This window comes from Apteryx mantelli, chromosome 9, assembly GCF_036417845.1.
Source record: "Apteryx mantelli isolate bAptMan1 chromosome 9, bAptMan1.hap1, whole genome shotgun sequence".
NCBI lineage: Eukaryota > Metazoa > Chordata > Aves > Apterygiformes > Apterygidae > Apteryx > Apteryx mantelli.
In genome coordinates this window covers 570916-592148 of record NC_089986.1, presented here as the reverse complement: position 1 = coordinate 592148, position 21233 = coordinate 570916, and the positions used below count along the sequence as shown (strand labels likewise).

General features: G+C 39.1%; 1 protein-coding gene across 3 annotated transcripts; it reads right to left on the bottom strand.

Moving 5' to 3' along the window:
• Positions 1-453: 453 nt before the first annotated feature.
• EIF2A (eukaryotic translation initiation factor 2A) lies at positions 454-21070 on the bottom strand. Of its 3 annotated transcripts, none has more exons than XM_067301531.1 (14): positions 21004-21070; positions 16893-16962; positions 16463-16537; positions 14635-14753; positions 13335-13434; positions 12849-12931; positions 11102-11175; positions 10817-10961; positions 9767-9883; positions 6872-7443; positions 5188-5304; positions 4110-4238; positions 3023-3088; positions 454-612 (listed from the first exon to the last, which is right to left on the bottom strand). In XM_067301531.1, the coding sequence occupies exons 1-14, from the start codon at positions 21029-21031 to the stop codon at positions 547-549; spliced, it is 1761 nt and encodes a 586-aa protein (XP_067157632.1). In that variant the 5' UTR covers positions 21032-21070; the 3' UTR covers positions 454-546. The 3 variants fall into 3 exon arrangements, with proteins under 3 accessions (XP_067157632.1, XP_067157633.1, XP_067157634.1); XM_067301532.1 differs by lacking the exon at positions 21004-21070 and adding an exon at positions 19617-19631; XM_067301533.1 differs by lacking the exon at positions 21004-21070 and adding an exon at positions 19407-19442.
• Positions 21071-21233: the final 163 nt, after the last annotated feature.

Here is a 21233-nt window from a genome sequence, read left to right as displayed (position 1 = left end):
CACCACAGCAGCTGTAGTATTTGAAACTTCATTTATCCTTAGCAGCAGTGAATTAATTTGATCTTGGTGACATGGCTTCATTTTTTTTTTAATTCTGCCTTTGTAACAGAAGAACAGAAGTACTTTTATTATTAAATGCTCTTTATTTTTGTCTACATCCTATTGCTGCATAAAGGTCATATGTCTTTTTAAATATAATAAAGCTATCAAATGGGTAAACCTCATCCCCTTTCCCTCCTCACCCCAAAAAAGAGAAAGAAATAAACCAACATGCTTCTTCTGTTTTTTAAGCAATATGCTTTCAGAACATAAGCACATTTCTGGTTTAAATAGCAGCAGAACCAGCTGATGTGACATTCATTACTTGTTTACAATTTTGCATGTGCACAAATCTTTACAAAAGGTTTTAGAGAGGCAAGTGTGCAGCAAATCTGTAAACTTTTGCATCCTCAGTCATTTGCTGAAACACTTTATTTTGTTCAAGTTAATACATATTATATTTTGCACGAATTTTGTGTTAAAGCTCCACTGGATTTACATGAAGCTTTAGAGACCCAGTTCTAGATCTTCCAGTTCTTGAAGGAGAGCAGTTTCTTTCTGAATCTTCTCCAGCTAGAAAAATAAAAACATGAGATATCACAGATCTAGCTTATTATATGGGAAATCAAAAGAGCAATATTTATGAAGGTAAAACAAAGTCATATGTAACTCCAGTCTACAGCAGAAAGAGAGATTAAAAATATACCATAAATTACAAGAAGCTGGGCTGGATGACAAAATAGGCAAACACTGTCTGCACAGCCCCACGGGCACCTCCCTTTCTGCTAAAGGTGGCATGCAACCAGGACAGCAGCACACAGGAAAGGCTACCGCACACAACACATTGTCGGCCAAGGTTTCGGCTGTAACAGGTTCTTCGCTACGCGTTGTCCTAACGGGCATGCTGCTTTGGGGCGAGCACATAGTCCAGCACCAGAGACCAGGAAAGCCGAGAGCCGCACCACTGTGGCCTGCCCACGTCTGTTGTAAATAAAGCACTGTAAAGAGGGCTAGGAGGTGCCGCCAGTGTCCCCCCTCCGCATCACGCGGTGGCGTCCCTCTCCCCGGAGCGCTCGTCCGTCCTGCCTGTATTCTCACGTACGGCACCCAACGCTCACAGACACCCGGCCGGGTGCTCAGAGCCCTGCTCCAGGGCAGGCTACCCCTTTTGCAGCAGTACGTGGAACAGACGACAGCATCAACGCATAGCTGCTCTCAGAAGTTTAATATAGATCTTGCGTTATTATCTGATACGTATCTGTGGCAAAACAGTTTGTAAGAGGAGTCTCCGAGCTGTACGGACCCCAGCTGAGCGTGCCTGTAGTTTAGCTGGCACAGATACCTTGTCAAGTCGTAGAAGAATATGTACATTAGTTCTCTTATTGCCCTAAGCCTAATTGGGAATGCCAAGCTCCGACCTGTTTATACAATGCATTGTCATTGCGTTGTCCAATATCATCTGTATACATTGATTCCCAATGAATAGGAGGAAATATATGCCTAACATTATGCTTCTCAGTACAAGCAGAGTATAAACAGCCCTGCCACAAACAGAGGAGTAAGTCTCCTTAGCCTCTCCCTGGAGAACAAGACTTTTTTATTTTTCTTCTGAAGAAGATACAGAATTTCTCTTCACAAATGCTCCCTGTGGACACAACTCCTTTGCCAAAGGCTTAAAAGACCAGAAATCAGATAACACAAGTTCAGAGGAACACTTTGTGATTGTTCTGGACAAGGTTATCTATAAGGTCTAGATACGACCTGACCTTTGTAGATATCGACAGATATTAGTTCTCAGATATTTTCATTTATTGGAAAAATGAGCTAAAAGTAGACTTTTCCCAAAATATGTCTCCCCTAACCACTATTATATCATATCCATTAATTACAGAGAAAGGCTGTTTACAGACTAAAGCTAAAAAAAACCTGCTTAATCAAAGTAACTCCTTAAGTATATAGTGGGAAATAGTAAGGGTGAGAGAAAATGGGCCACTTGCTGACACTACTTAAATATTCTTAACTCTCCCAGATATTTGTATCTATTAACTATGCAGGCAGTCTCCCAAACTTACTTTGAGTACCACCACTGGCAGGTATCATCTTTGGCAGCAATACTGGAAGATGCAATAGCAGCTCTGCACAGCTTCCCAGACTTCAGTCTGAAAATACCCCAAACCCCATGACCCTTGTGTTTTTCATTCTCCTGACTCCTTTGCCCTAATCTCACATTTCCCTTCTTCCCCATTTTCCTGCCACACAGTCTAACTTCTCCAAACTAAAACCTAATCCTTGCCATACAAACCTGGGACCTGAGGTGCCATTTCTATGGCTATTAGAGAACTTCTGAATTAGCCAGTGAAACTAGGAAGTATACCAACACTGTGCGACAGGTACTCTATCCCAGAGAGGAAACAGTGAGAAGGAACTGGAAAGGTAATTGCTGTGTATCATTCTTTATGTCTATAGCATTTAGTCCAAAGACAGCATAGATGCATGCTTGAGCCAAAGGGTACTGCAAGCTAGAAGTGGTGATCACGCATGCAAGAAATGCATAGGGATGTTACAGTGAGTAAGACAGAGGTGCTCGCAAGAGTAAAGCCACCGTACATTGGCATTATTTGGTCAATACAAGTGTTTGATTCTACATAACCCACAGGAGTTGTGGCAATGGCACAAATGGCCGCGTGACAAACAAATGACCCATTTGATGACTATGCTAGACAGAAACAGAGGTAAGGATACCAACTAAACAAACATCGACTACATTCTCTGCGCATTCTGTTAGCTACTTGCTGATAGGAACCCTGCCTCTCTAGAGGCAAGTTTGAGGTAATTTCTTCTACTTACCTGATTTTGAAATGGAAAGGATACAAAGAGGTCATAATCTTACAGGATTTTAAGCACGAGTATTACTGAAAGCACTATGGATCAAGTACAATGGCAAAAATCCAACTTGAATAAACTGCATACATCTTAACAGTACCTGGTTTTTCTCTAGCTGTTTGCCAGCGGCTGCTTGTTCTTTAAGCTGCTCAATTGCCTTTAGTTTCTACGAAAAACAAAAACATGGGTGAACCAAGAACAAAAAACAGTCTGTAGAAGTCCTTGCACTTGCAATTGCCTGATTTACCAAGAGTCAGTTCTCAACAGGGAAGACACATTTCATTTGAGCATCTAATCCAGAATTGTCCCACCAATAAAGATATGTCTTTCAAGAACAAGAACCTAGAGAACAGAAGCACTTAGTTTCTGAAACAAACAGTATGCATTATCTCACTGAAGAGCTAGATCCAGAATCAGAAATGAACTCCTCCACTATCACTATGCACCTTCTCCATACGTTTTCCTCAAAAAGTTTGGAACATTAATCAAAACACAGGAATATAAAAAGCAGGAGGAGGCCAGAGAAAAAGCCCTGATACATTACGCAGAAATGGGAAAGATTTCCTAGCCTGGACCAAACAACTTCCATCCTGAAATTATTTAAATCAAAAAATTCTCAAGCTTGGCAATAAACTTTGCACTCATGCCATTTAAAAGCTTAGGAAGAAACTCAGACCACATAGATTTTGAATCTGAGAAGGTGAACCATGCTGTCTTACACTGCTCAAAAACTCTCAGGAAAAATATAACCTTAAGATTAGGGGAAGAAGAGAATTAGTTCTGCTTAGAACCAAAGCAGGTTCCCAGATCATCCGCAGCTGGGGAAAGCGCAGCCTGAACAAGAAGCCCACATAGTTGCTCTCTAAGCATAAACACTGTTAAGCTATACCCCTCTCATTTGGCAACAGTATTCATAAGAAATAAGAGACTGGACTGTTTTTCCATATAGGTTTCAGTGTCTTCTACGCTGTCTAGATGCTACTCTGGTAAGGGCTTTAGGAGTCCTGGTAAGTGATGACTCCTACTATTTTACAAGACTGAAAATCAGAGGAAGATATTTTAAAATTTGGGAAATCTGCTACCTGTGTTAATGCTATGTCGCTGAACTCAAGTCACCTTACAATCAGATTAGAACTCAAAGACTATCTCTTCGAGAAACCAGCTGTTCATTAGAAAAATCCCCTCACCTTTTTTAAATTCTTTATCTTTTTGTCTACTTCAGGATCTCCTGATGTCACGGCAGGCACAGCATTGCGTGGTGCATGCTGTGATGCTGAGGACTGCGTAGATTCCTGGTTTGTATCAGCTTTGGCCTCCTGTAAACAGATTTAACAAATGCTTTACCTACAGAAAATACCTCAAATTACAAAGGGATTGATACAAATCTCTATAATCATTGGAAGCGATCCATTATTATTTCTTCCTCCACTAGTTTGCTGGTGTTCTCCAAAATTTCTAAGTGACTTCCTATAATGCATTGTGTTACCTATTACATAGTTTCCCTGAAAAGGGGTTATCTATAAAACTCGTATGCTGTTTTTGTTTAATTTTTTCTTCCCTGAGACACCAAACATACTTAGCATAGGCAAAAATCAGTAAGGATGACAAGACATTCACAAATATTTTTAAAAGTAGACTGGTGGTTCATTGTCTCCTGTGAAAGAAAGGGCTCAAACCAGTATAAGAAAATCAAAAATCCAAGCTCATATTTAAGAAACTTCAGAAGTCTGCAAGAACTGGAAGGCTAATACCGAAAGCTATTTTTTAATCTACCTAGCCAAAGAATAAAAACAAAGAGGTAAAGCAAAAAACAAACAAAAAACAACAAAAAAAAGCTGACTCTTTTTGGTCTGCCCTGATAACATGCCTCAGCCCTGGCCTGCTGGTGGGACACTTCAAAGCAGTCAGTCAGTGCTCAACTCTCACCTAAGACTGGAGAGAACTGTGCAGACTGTCAGAAGGTGAAAGGGCAAAAGTATGTAATCTTAACATGAACATAAAAACTGTGGTCTCCCGATCTCAGTTTTCCCAGTCTATCTCACTTCAGTTAACAAATTTACAGCAACTAGCCACAGCTGTCATTTATTATCAGACTACTGCAGATACAAGAGAATGACTTAAAGAAGTACCACCCTCCCCAAAACATAGCACATACAAAATGGATAGATGACTTTCACTGCAACTAACGGTCCCTGCTCTGAGACTGATCATCACATTTGTGAAAATTAATTTAACCTTATCCTTAAAAGAACTACTTTTCAATACCTGTTTAGCAGCCTTCTTTGCTTCATGTTTCCTTTGATTTTTGAGAGCTGTTTTAGAGAGTGGCTTTTCACTGCTTCCTGACTGTGGTTTCATATTTTGAGGTGGCTCATCCTCATGCTGCAGAATATGCAAAATTAACATTTTTGAAACCTTTATTCCATGTTGGTAAACATGATGTTACCAAAAAATTAACACTGAATCCCCAAACCTCCTTAAGGCAACACCATATGTAAAGATGAACCAGGAAGGAAGAGGAAGACGCAAAGAAAAGCGTGTGCCCTTTCTCCTTCCTTTCACTATCAGAAGACAGTGAGAAATGTGTTTCAAATCCTTCCATTCTCAAGATTTTTCTTTTTGGGACTGTCCAGTATCTCTTAAGGACTTCATAGATTACCAGCAAAATAGCAGAATCATCATGTTTTACATCTCAAAGAAACAAAATTCAGACAGGAATAAAACAGCACACAATGACTGAAGCTTAGCATTTTGCTTTTGTCAACAACTTTTTAACTCAAACTCCCAGTGAAAAGAAAGGAATAGTTGGTTGTTGTGTTTGCCTTTTTTTTTTTTTTTGGGGGGGGGGGGTATTGTTGTTTTGTCATCCCCAACCCTCTCTCCCCCCTTTTTTGGATAGAACAATCCTGCCCCTCAGTTAAGAGCTAACACACATGACAGGTTGGGAGCAGAGACCAGACTTTGTATGACTGCGCTTTCTAAAGAAAAGTAAATAGAATAATAAATAAAATATTAATTCTCCCATATATCACTGGGGAAAAAAAAAGAGTAAAGAAAGTACTTATCTCCCAAACATGCTCAATTCTATTTTTGTACTTGGTTTGGCAGACTGACATATTTATACACAAATAGTTTTAAAAATACATATCCTACCTACCAGTTTTAATTTCCTGCCCATAAAAGTGAACATAATTCTTTTATTTAATGTATCTTTTCTCTACTACCTCTGCTTATCGATCACTGGTGAAATCAGACATTAGTATGATTAATGGATTCTTCACAAGCCAAGTAGAAATCTTTTCTTTAAAAATACAAGGTTCAAAGTTCTTTATGGTTTAAATTTAAACATCAAGGCTACAATTATTAAATGTAATTAGCTGCTTCACTCAACCTATTTTGAAAACTGACAGAAAATAAAACTAATTAAACAAGTAGGTCACTATGTGAAACCTGTTTAGACTGCAGCTGATAGCTAACAATCAAATCTATCTCTAGCAAGTAAACTTTCCTCCCAAAAGCTTTTGTCCCCCCTCATATTAGGTGAATCAACCACCCATCTAACTGGGTTTGGACTTTGGTAAGTTGGGTCACCCAGACCTGAAGCTCATATTTTAACCAGAGATCTTACTGTACACCAAATTTGTTCACTGTTCTAGTGCTGGCTATAGACAGCAGTTTTAAAGTCTGCAAACAGCTTTGTGGAAGAATAATATTTTGACCACAGAAATTTCAGTTTTCTAGCATAAGTTCTTGCAAACAGGGAGAAGAGTGTCAGTCAGTGAAAGAAGATTATCAAAAAAACCTCTCAAAACCCCACAATATCCTTCCAGTCTGATCACTCTTCTAATGTCCCTCATTAAAAATACACATATATTTGAGGTCAAACTTCAAAGACAGGCATAGCAATGAAACAGAAAAAACTACTACATACAAGAAACAGTCTACTTACAAGCTTGGAACTTGTTACAGGCTTGTTCCTCAAGGCTGGAGGTCTGTACGCTTGAGCAGGTTTGGGCTCAGGACTTGGCAATTCACTTGGGACTGCCTGGTATTTTACTGCCTTCACAGGAAATACTCCATCCAAAAACGGTTGCCAGGAAACCTGCCATATTTCTTCATTTGATGGCACTTCATAGTTGTGTAAAACAGAGCCAGTGTAATGCCATATCTTGTAACCATTACCGACCCGCAGCCTGGGAGCACACGTAGCTGTCACAATATGTTCCCCGTCAGGACACCAAGCAAAATACGTGGAATCCGACGCTACTGGTTTGGAAATAAGTTTGTAGTTCTTAACGTCCCATACTTCCATCTGTCCTCTGAGATTTCCAAATCCTGCTAGTACTAGAATGTGTCCAGGGGGGCTGTAGTAGGCAGCATTGCGAGGGCCAGTTCCAAAATCAAACACAGGGTCACATTTCAGATTAAAAACTGTTGCTTTGGCAGGCATAAAACCATACACAGCACAAAACTCGACAGAATTGGGATTCCAAACAACATCATAAATAGGACCGTTTTTTGCTAAAGGGAAAGGAAAATATGCAGCTATTGTTATGAAATTTTCATTTGCACTGAAAAGATACCAATAACGAATCTTATTTTTATGCTTTGCTAAAATCCAATAATCCAATTATTGGCAGCGAGAATGAATTCTGCTAACAATAGTGGCAGAAACAAAAAACACTTTATATTCTGATAATTTTAGATAAGGTTTGCAACAATAACTGCAGCCATTCCAAATTACCTCTGTAGGGTCAGCATCAGCACTTTAACAGTAACCATATTTTTTCATGTAAAAAAATTCCTTTATCTTTTTTCCTCGTTATTCAAGTATGATATCTCAGGACCTTCTCAAACTGTCCCACTGGAAACCTGCAAAAACAGGAGTTTTATACCAGCTGGATACTAGTTCCTTTTTTTTTTTTTTTTTTTTTTAACCCTAAGAACTATCACATAGCTTAGCTTTGCATAGCTAAGAAATATTGATCTAAGTTATCTTTGGACCATGCTCATGTGCAGTATTTTATGAGACAGATTTTTAAGCGGGAAAGCACACAAAAAATATTTTTATGCACTCCGATTAAAATTTGATGTTGTTGGAAACTACTCTGGGGTTAGAACATTAAGAGCTATTGAAGAAAGATGGATACATGACCAAAATTCAGGTAAGATGTACAAGGGTGAATAAAAGACGTAGCTCATTGTAACACTCCTAATCTGGACATGTTTACTTGTATCTCTTGTAAGTACCAAGTGCATTAATTCTTAAATCCAAATGTTGACCCAAAATACCAAAACAGCTTGAACTGTTCATTCCTGTTGCTATTTTAAAGCCTCATTATCTTTAGAAACTGGGCTACGCAATCCCGCTGTCTGTGCATTTGCCCCTTTAGAACTTTTTAGATGACGTTAATGAAATGTGACTGCAGAGACAGAGGTCTGAAATACAATTATGTTTCTGCAAGTTCCACGACAGTAGGCAGCTGGATAGATGAGGGCGGCCTTATACGGGCTTCAACAGCTAAAGCAAAAGCTGCAGCATGAGCATGTATTAGCTAAAAATCAAAACAAAACAAAACAACCCCCCCTACAAATGCCAGCGTGAAAAAAAGCTTCAAAATTGGACCTCAAAAGCAACCAGAAGATACAAATCAAAAGGAAACCAAACGTCATTTGCTCCAAGTGCTCACTACTTGCTTTTGTTGGAAAAAACAATTTTACAAGCAAAACAGACATATTTGGATTTTTCACTGAAAAGGAATAGCTAAATGAAAATTAATGATAAAGCTGCCTGTTAAATAAAAGATGTATTTGAAATGAATAACTTCAAAAGACACAGGAGGTTTTAATAAGCACGTAGTTAAACAAAAACTAATTTTCTGAACACAGCAAACTGCTCCCAGAGAGATTCTAAATATCAAGTTATAATCCTGATCATTTCTTCCCAGTCAGGTTAGCAACTAAGGGAAATGGGGACATAGTACTTGCCACCACAAGTTTTGCTATAGAAGGAAAACTGGGAATGTTTTCCTGATCAACATTGGTATTAAAGAGCTGCAATCTCTAAGTCACTTGAGCATAAAATACTTTACACCACTCCATCCCCACAGTGTTTTGAAATCTTCACAACAAACTAGCCTCCCTATAGTCCCCAAACAAAACATGCGTTTAATAAACAATAACAATTTAAGATAATGGAAAAATACTGGAAAATGGAGGAAATCTTAATCAATGGACTTCAAATTCAAACAAAACATTGAATTTGAATGTCCACTTGTTCTTCCCCAACATGGCATTTTCATGTCACAGAACTCTTTTCCATTTTCCTCTACAAAATGCAGGCCTTTCATTTTTCAATATACTTAAAAAAATAAATAAAAAATTACTCACTCTGCCCCCCATTCCTTGAGTAATTATCGATCCTATGTCTAAAAGCACATGTAAGATTATTTTGTTTGGCAACATACTTTCCTGCCCATTTTGGATTCTTAAACATTAAACTGGTTCCACTATGCAGGCCATTCCTTAATAATCAAAATTCCCTTCCTATACACAAACACCCACCCAAACCAATTATTTGTGTATTTTAATTGAAAGCATGTGTTCTCTGCCACTGACATTACAAAGGTGAGGATACCAAATATAGCTATATAAATTAACCATTAAAAAAAACCCACTCCATACTAAAAAAAATTCTGGTGAAGGATTATTTTTTTTGTTTTCGTTTAAAATCAGAGTACTTCATTGCATCAGCCAAAAAGCATACACTAAACAAAAGCTGATGAAACAGCAATTCCTACTATCAAGTGCTATAATACAATGAAAATGCCTGAAAGGTACTTACGTAGTTGTACAACTGCACTTTCTCCGTTTGTTGCAATGTAGTGCAGAGTTTGCTCTCCATAGTATGAAGCTCCTGATTTATCAACTTCTGTACTAGCTATTACTAGCACAGCAGTGGCTAACAGAATAGACACACAGTTAGTTCAATACAATTATTGCAAATCATATGAACTATTTCACAAACTACCATGGACAAAGAGAAAATTAGTTTGACTGTGAATTCTGCAGTTAAAGTTGCTTGAGTAACAGTGCTGTTTATCATTTTCTTCTCAATTGAAATTTTCCTAAATGTTAACCCAAACAGAATTAGTATCTTCCATTTTTGGATTAAGGGTGTAAGCTAAGCCTATTCATTTACTGATCAATTATAAGAAAGTGCATACACTTTTCAGGCGTAAAAAGATATTTTATTATGTTCAACAGCAGCAAGAGTGCCTTAGGCTTTTCATCTGACTAAGGCAAAAATCAAGCATCTTGATCAGTCCTCAAATAAAATGTTTCATCAATGGCTTTTGTACGTACACCTATTTTAAGCAAACATGTAGAAACCACATGCAGGCACAAAGTTATGTAATACCTTCCCTGTAGTCTAAACAATGTGGGTTGAAGTAAAACAGTTTTTCAACACTATTCTGAAACAACTATCATTGCTCACAAACAGCAAAGCATACAGAGAATCATGGAAGTCATCCCATTTGTTATATGTCTGTATAAATACAATTTTACAGGAAAGTAAGAACGTTTTATGCTCTGATATAGTCTTATGTTTACATCTTAAAAATGCTATCGTCACAAAACTCAATTCAAATTTGCAAATCAATTGCAAAATTTGCAGATGTGTAGAATATTCTGAATTACTATACACAAAATCAACCAAGTCAATATGGGAAAGTTATGAGCACTTCAGAATTGTAACCTTAACATTGTGTCGGCATTAATGACTGTCTTTAGTATTTACGCATGCAAATGACATGCAAAACCCACATGGTAAACAAAGTAATTAAATCCAAAATTTGCAGAATATAAGGAATTAAACATACAGCTGTTATACCTTTTTTGTTCCATAGCATTGTCACCTTGTCAGCTTTAAAGAAACTTTTATTGGCCAATGCAGACTGAGGACCACCAAAGTTGGGATACTGATAGAGTCTTACAAATGATGGTGCACCTTTGCTGCCCGGAACATACACAGCAACCTAAAATAAAGCCATCAGATTATATAGTGGATGATACTCTCGATAGCATGAGGTTTATGTACCACTGGTACATTGTACTAAAATTACCATAGATTTTGAAGGAAACCAGTAATCAAATTGTGAACAAACATCGGAAATACCTTGGTTGGCTGTGCTCCTGGAGATAACACAAAATCGCTAACCTTTTGCAAATGCAGTTTATTTGCAATAGTACCTGCAAAGAAAATCACAGCTGTGATGATGATAATGACACAATGTTAACCCAGATTATTATCCATAATATAGGCCCATAAAAAGGTATGGTTAGGTAAAGAACAGTATTACATAAAAGAGTTCTTTTACTAGTCAGACAACCTTTACTTTCACGTTTCATCACACTAACTTTCTGACTAGATCACTTTTTATTTACAAAAGCACCTTAGAAATCATTTGAACAAAGCCTAGCTTTGAAATCCAGTGCAAGTATTAGGAAGTTCAAACAGCAAGGAAATTTCTGGACCCCGTGTGAACACAGCTCGTGTTTTAAAGAAGTGACAGTGTTATTCATCTTATCTATGCTGACTTCAGGAGAAGCAGCGGCAGTCACGTCCAGATAACATGCACCATTACACAAAGCCAAGGGGCTCCCCTCCTTGCAGCCTTACTGGATGATGCTTCCTAATAGGAGGCTTTCATAAAAGCCTCTTCTGCATTAAGCCTTGCTCCTTTACACAAACAAATTAGGGCAAATGCATCTTGGACGCTCTTAAAAAGTGAACAAACAACAACCCATAGCCCTATTCCCTCAATGAAGACTGGGCTTAGCAGCAGACCTCACATTAAAACACATATTCTGGACTTTTCTAAGATAGTGTTGGATAGGAACTGGAAGGGGACACGGGTGCCTGTAAACACCAGAAAAGAAATTAAATAGTATTTTAGCACAAGAAAAACAGACAACTGCTCCTGTATTTGAGAGGAATGAAGTAAAAGCCAGCATTCATCATAATGGTGGACACAGTAAATTACTGCTACGACAAGTAGTCTCTCGTAAGAGGTTTGAGTGAGATTAATACCCAGCATTGCTTGTAAATCCCAAGAAGGAAGCTCCATAACTGCACTTAAATACAGATTTTCAAGCTGAACTGCAAAGTTCATTTCATGGACCATCTCACTGCTAATGCTAGGAACATTTACATGGCTCAAATAACAATGCATTGTAAATGTATAGCATTAGGAGAATTGCATTCTTAATCTCATCTCTAAACACACCAAGGGTCAGAACTGGGGAGGGAAAAAGGAAAAAAAATAATTAAAGCAATTGCTTTCTGGTGTATAATGACTGACAGACACCATGGTTGTTTTTTTCTATTGGGAAAGAATGGTGAACATATACATATACACATATATACATAAATATACATATATGTATATATTCAAAATAATAGTTTCCTCCAGAAGCTTTCTTTTGTTCCTCTCAATTTCTTTGTTCCAATCTATTTATCTTCCCACATTTTTCCTTCCCTTTTCATTGTCAATCTCTCCCTCTACCAACCTGAATATTCCACCACTAGTAGTAAACTTTCTTGAAAAAACGCTCTAGCTTCACAACTTCATTTTTGCCATCAATATAAGTTTTCTAATAAGCCATTATTAGCCGTATTAGAAAAGCTCATTTATAGTCACAATACACACAATCCACAGAAGTAATCAAGTACTCTACTAACAATTTCTGGATTTCATTAAACCTAAACCAATATAGAATCAGGCATCCTTGTCTAAAAATTAGATCTATTTTATCACAGACAAGTCACAAAAAAGAGAGAAAAAAATGGAAAACTGGAAAAAAGCAAAGGACAACTCCTATCTGGGATGCAATGAAACCATCTTATTGAAATACTTGCGTACTAAAGTTGTTGTTTTCAAAGAAGTGCACTTCGTTGTTTACATTCCTGGCACAAATGCTTTCATCATCTGCCCAGCAAGGACACCTACATTTAAGGAAAAAAACAGAATTGAAGAAACAGTGAATAATGACCACCTTTAGCAGTCTATTTTTTTTTCTTTTTTTTTTAAAGGCCAAACAAAACCAACCATGCTGTATGTTTCAAATGCACAAATTGCATTTGCCTGGTAAAAAAACAAACATACAACTAGACTTATGGTTGTTTTCTCCCCAGTTTACTTTGTGTTGCAAAATGACAGTGAATTTATACTAAGAAATGAACAATTATAACCATGTACAAAGATACTTGCAAGCATGGATACTTGCTTTCAGCTTGTAGCAGGCAATACTTTGAAAACCAACACCATACTAAAAACTGTATTTACCTAGGTCAGATTTTGGAAAACACATTTGTTTGAAAACGATTAGCATCTGGAAATGTTATTTACCAGTTCTGCATCTTTTTCTGGATGAAAGACTTTAAACATTTTCCAGTCTTCACATCATAAAGTTGCAGGTTGGGCACCCCTGCTGTGCCATCTTTAGCAGCTGCAACAAAAACATATTTACAGTGGTGGTTTCTGGGCATTAAATCTGCTTTACCATCACATCTTACGCTTCTACAAGCAACCAAGCATACATAAGCTTCTGTCAAGAAGCACCCCCCACCCCCAAAGGGCTAAACCCAAACCTGTTAACTGCCTTAGCTATTAACTTAAGTCTGTCTACGGTCTTTCAGCCTGCAAAAACAACCAACGTTTGGAAGTTCGGGGTTTCCACTCCCATTACTGTAGAAGGGAACAAGACTAGGACCACCGATGCTAGGACAACTTTTCTAAAGCATGTTTTCTAATTAAAACCAGAACTTTAGAAAAGCTACCCTCTTGACAAACACTGGAAAGTATAGTCTCCTCTCCTACATTTTGTTCTCACAGGAATGTATCACATGTTTTGTCCCTCACGTCACATTCACAGCTGTATCTGCAAGCTACATAAAATGGCTCTCTGCTGGTTTTAAACTCTCTGTACCCTTCTACTTACTCTGAATACTACAGCTATTGGCCTGCCTGTTTCCACCAACAATTCCAAAGAGACCTAACAGTTTTCTGACAGTCCACAGCTGGCATCCGTTCCAGCACTTGTACTGCCTTGTCCTGTCCTACCTGTCCCAGACACTTCCCACCCACTTTAGCTTATAGCCTACCGTTTCTACCAAAGGAAGGATTTGCACCACCCACTACAGACTCACAACTTGGAAAAGACTGAGACTATGTGAGTCAGGAACATAATTCCATACAGAGTCCGAGAAGAGAATAAAGCCCTCTGGACAACCGGGAACACTCCATGTTAGCTATGCCCAGCGCAGGACACAATTATTCTCAGACAGCTTACAATTTTCTTTGTCTATACACAGATATAAATTGCCTGAACAGCATATTAGTCAAACGCACTCTGCTCTAAGATCAGTTAACAATATTTAGAAACATGTGATTTACTTAACGGAGTAATAACCGTACATGCATTCTGATTTGCTATTTGTAAGAATGGTCAATACCAAATGCTTTCAGAAGATGGCATCCCTCCCTCCTCTGCTATGTACTCGATTAACCACACAAAATCTGTACATTTTCTATACTGCTCTTTTAGCCAATGAACATGGTAGGATGTCAAATCAGGTAATGGAAAGTCTGCAAACCGAATTAAAATGTGCAACTACCTATGTATTTTTATAGCTGGTAAAATACTCACTTGTATAAGCCTGCCATGTTGCCAGAACGTTATTCTTTGGCGAGAATTCAAGGCAAACTGCCTTTGGAAGATCAAAAGAACGCAGTAACTCAGCGTTGGTGACATTAACAATATTTACTCTGGAACCAAAAGAGGTCATTTCAATAAAACATGTTTAGACTGGTTAATTAATAGCCAAGGTAACTTTTCACAGATTTGACTTCTAGATCTGCTCCATATTTGGCCAGTGTAACAAAATTAGAAGAGTTTTTTTCCCCATCCTGCTTTTACTAAATACTTGTAAGAACATTTTAAAACCAGATGTCCAAGCATAACAGAAAATGAGCAAGTGAAAATCCTGGTCAAAACATTGTGTATTTTGATCTGCACATTTGGATTCTGAATCACAGACAAGATATTCTCATCTGTTCTTCCGCGGTGTTAAAGTTGAGCAAGGGCAACAGAAAAATCTTCTAACTGAATTAAAACATACATTTATCCCATACATTTTTACAGGTCTTCTGTCTATAAGGATTCTACATTTAAGGTTTGGATTTTTGGGGGGTGAGGGAGGAGACACAGACAATAAAAATCAAAGGTCAAAAAGCTGAACTAGCAAGGTCAAACAGTATCTCTGAACACTGTATGTTGAAGATCTGCAACATACTGAATCCAAAGGATAAAAAAAGATAAAGTCAGGATGCGTCCAAACTACTGTTATTCTCAGAAACTACGGTAGGAGCCTGTTCTTCACCATGTCATAAACTACCCGCTGCCTCAAAAATTAAGGAAGACAGCCAGTCCTCAAAACAAAGAAGCATCACAGCACTGGAAAGATTTGCCATTTGGAATATTCTTAGTTAAAGGACCGAGCCTGAGCTTGGGTACTTGGATATACAATGTGGCTGTTTGAAAAATATTTTCCCCACAAACATTTTCTGGAAATGGACCTTTCCAAATGACAAAAATAAAGTTTATAATGAAAAATGAAGGGTCTGTACATTTGGAAGAACCAGAAATATTATTGAGGGGAACAACTGAAAGCTACCTCTAAGTTACCCACTTTAACAGAAATGGTTAAATAACATTACTGAACACTTTTGCAGTTTTTTTTTTTTTTTTTTTAAACAAGGGAGTTAGTAAGAAGAACACTGATACTACACTAACACTGACATTTCAGAAAAATCCTGATCATCTCTTTACAGCAGCTACCCCATGATGCCCTCTCCCATAAAGGACAATCTCTGGTGTACTCTATCATGCATCTAGTCTATAAAACAGAAACCTTGTGATGTTTGTATGTGAGGTGCATAGAATCTTCATTTTCTATGAAGTTTACTAATAGTTCAGGTTCAGTATGGTGGATATTAACTTATTTTCAAATAACTTTGTAATATGTTGAAAAAAATTCCAGTTACACAGCTAGACAGCAGTCCTACACCTACTGACTCTCAGGATATTTGAAAAAATACATTATCGTGGAGGAAAAAGGCAGGAAAAAAGCCAAAAGTCTACTTCAGAAGCAGCAATGCAATCATCTGTTGTGCTACTTGAATTAATCCCAGAAAGCCAGGTACTATTGTACTGGGAAACATGAACAAAAACCCTTATAGAGCATATCCAGATTCCACAACAATGGGTCCATTATAAATATGAGAAAAACAGTAAATATTTCATCTGATATTCAGAAAACAAAGCCACTACTGCGAACAGTGCAAAACCAAAATGCCTTTAAAGTATATGCAAACATTTTCATTAATAGCCCTTATGCACACAAGAGTAAATGTGGTAAAACTGATCCAGATTGCTTAAATCAAATTAAATGATTAATATCATAAAACACACTAACTTTTCTCCATTGCACCAGGCAAAGAGGGAACCATCCTTGCTAAAAGCAACAGCTTTACAATTTTTTCCAGAGTCCCTAAAGAAATAAGAAATGCACATTAATATTCAAATGTACTACATAAGTTAAGGTACTTTTAACAAAAGTAGAAAGCAGCATTTCAGTTTTCCAACTGCACACCTGAATAATTCTTTATAACAGTAATAGTGCAATCTACCTTGCAATTGTTCAGTAATTATCGCTTTTAAGTACAAAAAGGCAATTAGAAGTCAGGCAAGTGTACAGCCTTCAAAATCATCAATTTTCTAAACTATTGACAGGAAGAAAAAATCCACTTGTACTTCTAAATTTTTGAACCCCAGAGTCTACATTTACTATTTAGAAAATGTTTTTTTTTTGTGCAAAAGATCTAAAATGTTTAGAACAACAGTACCTTTGAAATGTTGTACTCTCTGTGAAACTGGGTGGCCCATTCACCATATAAAGCCCTTCGGATCCTCTCACTGGAAAGGAAGTAAATAAACCAGGATTCATTTCAGATTCAGAGAAATGTCCAAAGCAAAGGCTTAAACTAACTTATCAACCTTGAGACCTGTAACCACTTTTCCCCCAGCCTGCATTTTAGAGTAAAGGTTGTAAAGGAAGAAGGTTGTAAAGAAAATTCAGAATATAATACATGCTCGGATAACCTGGCTTCACACAACGTAATTGCAGGATTAAAAATAATACAGAGGCAGTGAAGAGGCAGAGCTGACACCGAGCTTATTAGCCCCAGAACCAGGAATACTGACATATAACGCACAGACAACTGACACGGCAGTTTGCTAGGCATCTCCACAGAAGAAACAACCCTGAAGGCCAGCTAACACGTTTCTGGAACTGCAGACCAGGCTACAAAACAAACAACGGCAGCCAGCCGTGCCCTTCCCCGCGCTCGCAGCCGTGCGAGCTGTTCCAGCTTCCGAACCGGCACCCACGCTCACGCAGCTGCAGGGTGGAATAGCTCAGCAAGCCGATGCAGCCTCTCCTACAGGGTCCGTTTTCAATGAACTGGTTCATCCCTCTACCACAGGAATGCAAAGAAGGGAGCAGAAACACACTATTGAGGACAGCAGGGGAGAAGAGGACGGAGCAAATCCAGATGCATCACAGGCACACAGCACGGTCAGGGCTGGAAGGCACCTCTGGAGATTCTCTAGTCCAACCCCCCTGCTTCAGCAGGGTCACCTGGAACAGGTTGCCCAGGACCATGTCCAGATGTCCAGGTGGGCTGGGAATATCCCCAAGGATGGAGACTCCACAACCTCTCTGGGCAACCTGTGCCAGTGTTCAACAATCCTCAGTGGGAAAAAAAAAAACTTGTTTAAACAGAATTTCCTGTATTTCAGTTTGTGCCCATTGCCTGTTGTCTTATCACTGGACACTGCTGAGAAGAGTCCGATTTCATTGCAGAATGATGTCAAGCTACAGAAGAACTGCACCCACACAAGGAAGGTGGGGTGGAATAATGTCTGCTCCTAGAACGGCTGATGATCCTCAACTCTCAACCCTTTCGCAGGAGGCACTTTTAGGAAACCTAACTTGCAGGAGCGCAGAATTCTCCATTACTGGGAGAGCTGAACAAAAGTCCTACACAGTGGAATTGCAAAGACTGTCTAAATATTCCCTAAAGAGAGGATTAGTTGCCTAAACACATGAAGGGCGTTTGCAGAAGAAAGATTATGTCAGACTTATTCTTTGCTGACATGAGATGGGATGTGCCCTGCTTTTAATTTCAACATTAATAATCAACTTTGAAAACAGAAAGCATGAAAGAAATACTGATACAAAACGTGTTCCAATTTTCATTTTTCAGAGACATTGCCACGCTTATGGCATAAGCAAACAATCAAAAATAAAGACAGATTCAGTGCAAAATCATGTATATGGAATTCCTGCAGAGTGAATAAAACATTTTTTTTCAGATGGTCCTACTACAAGCATATTAGAATTCAAAATTAAATCATAAAACAGGCAAGTGTTATATACACATTAGCTATGCTTTATGCATTTTCTTGGAATACCAGACATGCCTACTTATACTCTAGTTTTTATGGAATTATGAAATTGCTAAGATTTAACACCATTATGGGGAGAAGAAGGGTGCACTGTGTGAAAACAATGTATCATTCAGAGCGTTTGAGATTCCTGAGAAGGAAATATAGTCCTTCCATGATATTTGTCAATCCAACCAACTGTATGTGGATCTACACTTGCAGATCAGTAAAAACACCAACATAAATATTCTTATAGAAGTTTGTGCACAAGAGCCAAGATTTGTTTCCTTTTTATTGTAGAATATAAAGATAGCTCTTATCTAAGCTTTTAGCACTCCAATTAAATACTCTTTTGGTGGTACACTTAAAATTATTTTTTGCAGTTTTTTGGAGTACAATAGGTCAACACAGGTTTTTTAGATATATAAAAAGACTCTAATGCCATGCTTCAAATAAATCACGTTGCTGTACTTCTAATGTAAATAGTTATTTGTTTTAGAAATGCCCTAATCACTCCCAGTATGGAATGGAACAATAAAATAAAATGATGTTTGGTGTATTCAGATAAACAAGTATTAACAGAAAAAACAAGCTCTGTGCTGTTTCTTGCAAGTATCTAAACTAATACATATTAAATGTTTCTGACAAAAAAACCCTAACCTTTCAGGCACGCCACATGTCAAATGCTATGAGTTTCAATAAGAGTTTTTCATGCAGATGCTTTACAGGCAAAGTCAAAAAAACTACAAGATAATCAATCTCATACTGGTGACCAAAACAACTCATCTATGACAGGCTCCCTTGCAATCAAACCTGACGTCTGTATTTCTAAAGAAGCAGTTAATAAAAATTAATATAAGATTTTAAGGCAAAAATAATGGAAGCAAAAAAATACCAAGAAAAATGCAAACCTAGTAGAGTAAGAACAATAAGGACTGTTTTTGCTATGTAGTTTGTTTCTTTAGTATACCTGCAACAACAGAGTTCAAGAACTGTAAGCAACATTAAAGACAAGTAAATATACATGAGAGAAATACCGAAGACATGCATATAATTGAAGAAAAATACAGCTGGGAGTAATCTAAAATATCCTTCTATCCCAAGTCAAGATCTTATCATACCTGTCACCTCCAACAGATGTTTGCTGAACCTGCTCTTGATGATCTCCAGTAATGGAAATTCTAAAATCTACATAAAGCTTGAGCAAATCTATTCTGGTGTTTTCCTGCTATATCACGAGAGTGATGATTTTTCTCCTGCCATTTTAAAAGATAATTTCTTAAGACGTCAAACAGAAAGTATTGGTTAGATATAAATTGCACGTTAAAGTTGCAAAGGTGGTTTACATCTGATCAAAACACTGAAAAATATCCAGAGAACTGGGAAAAAAGGGATAGTAGTTATGTTTTAAAAGGTAAGGCTAATAATCAATGTAAAATGTAGTTGTTTGGTCTATGGATCAAAGCTGAGCTGAAGTTTTTTTACTCAGGATGATGACTCAAGAAAACAAGACTCGTACTAGCTCAAGCCCAGCTGCAGAATTCGCAGCAGCAGTACTTCAAGGCCACGTCTGGGCCAGTGCAACACAGGAGGTCCGACAGGATAACCACAGCATTCCCACCTGGCCTTATAAGCTTCTAGTTGAACTACACAACGGAATCCCCCACAGATGTGGCAATGCCTTCCAGCAATGCCTGGAAGACGATAATTTCCCTAACTGAATGTCTTTATATTGCTCTGCAGAGCTGCTCTTTAAATTGCTGAATCTCCTTACTTCACCTCTCGCACAGCACTTCAGAAATTAACAAGATGAAAAGGTTTTAAGAAATAGTTTATTGATTCGGAGAAAATGGTTCTTCATTAAATTTAAAATCTCCAAATGCTTTACAGCCCTGTAACTCAATGCAGGCACACCGTACTCCTAACGTACCTCAGTAGAGGTACATTTTAACAGTGCTTAATTCACTGGCTTAACACTCATGACTCGATATCTGTTCTCCGGGTCTTCTGGGGGACTCCCATGAAAAGTTAAGATCTCAGCTTAAAGTAGACTACAGACAGCAACAAGCAGCCCAAAAACCAGCCCGGACAAGTGTAAATGCCCAGGATACCAAGCAAGGATACACACGGTCATGTGTAAAGCTCAGAAGCACAACGGGAAAGAGAGACGTCGCTCTGCTACGGGCAGCTTGTTACCAAAAAGCGAGAGAGCGGAAGAGAGGGAGTACCAAGGGGAAAGGGACCGCTCCGCGACGCGCAGCGAAACCCCCCTCCGCTGGCCATCAGCTCCCACCAGCCTCCAAGCAGCCCGCGGAGACCCGCCTGCGGCGGCCCCCAACCCTCGGGCCACGGCCCCGGGCGCTGCAGAGGGTCGGGACGAAAGCCCGCACGAGCTAAACACGCGCTGCGCGGCCGCCCCCACGGGTCGCGGCCGGACAGGCCCGCGGCCGCGGGGGGGGGGGGGGGGGGGAAGGGGGGCGGCCCGGCGGCGCGGAGCCCCCGACCCACCTGCCAGCAGCGGCGCGGGCGGCGCCATCTTGACCCGGAAGCGCGGCGGCGTTGTGCTTCCGGGGGCGCGGGGCGCGCGGCCGCCCCAGAGACGTACACGTCGCCCTGCGCGCGCGGGCCGCCGGCCGGGCCTCCACGTGACGCGGGGCGGGGCGCCGCCCCTCCCCCCGCGCGCCGCTGACCCGGAAGCGCTGCGGCCCGGCGCGCGGGTTGGCGGCGGGCGGGAGCGG

Bases quoted from the DNA above. Each gene is read 5' to 3' on its own strand.
- EIF2A (XM_067301531.1), bottom strand. From the start codon at position 21,031: ATGGCGCCGCCCGCGCCGCTGCTGGCAG. The intron at 10,962-11,101 runs GTATTTCCGATG...GCTTTATTTTAG, and splicing joins CAGGAGCACAGCCAACCAAG to GTTGCTGTGTATGTTCCGGG. The intron at 613-3,022 runs GTACTGTTAAGA...TTATTTTTCTAG, and splicing joins AACAGCTAGAGAAAAACCAG to CTGGAGAAGATTCAGAAAGA.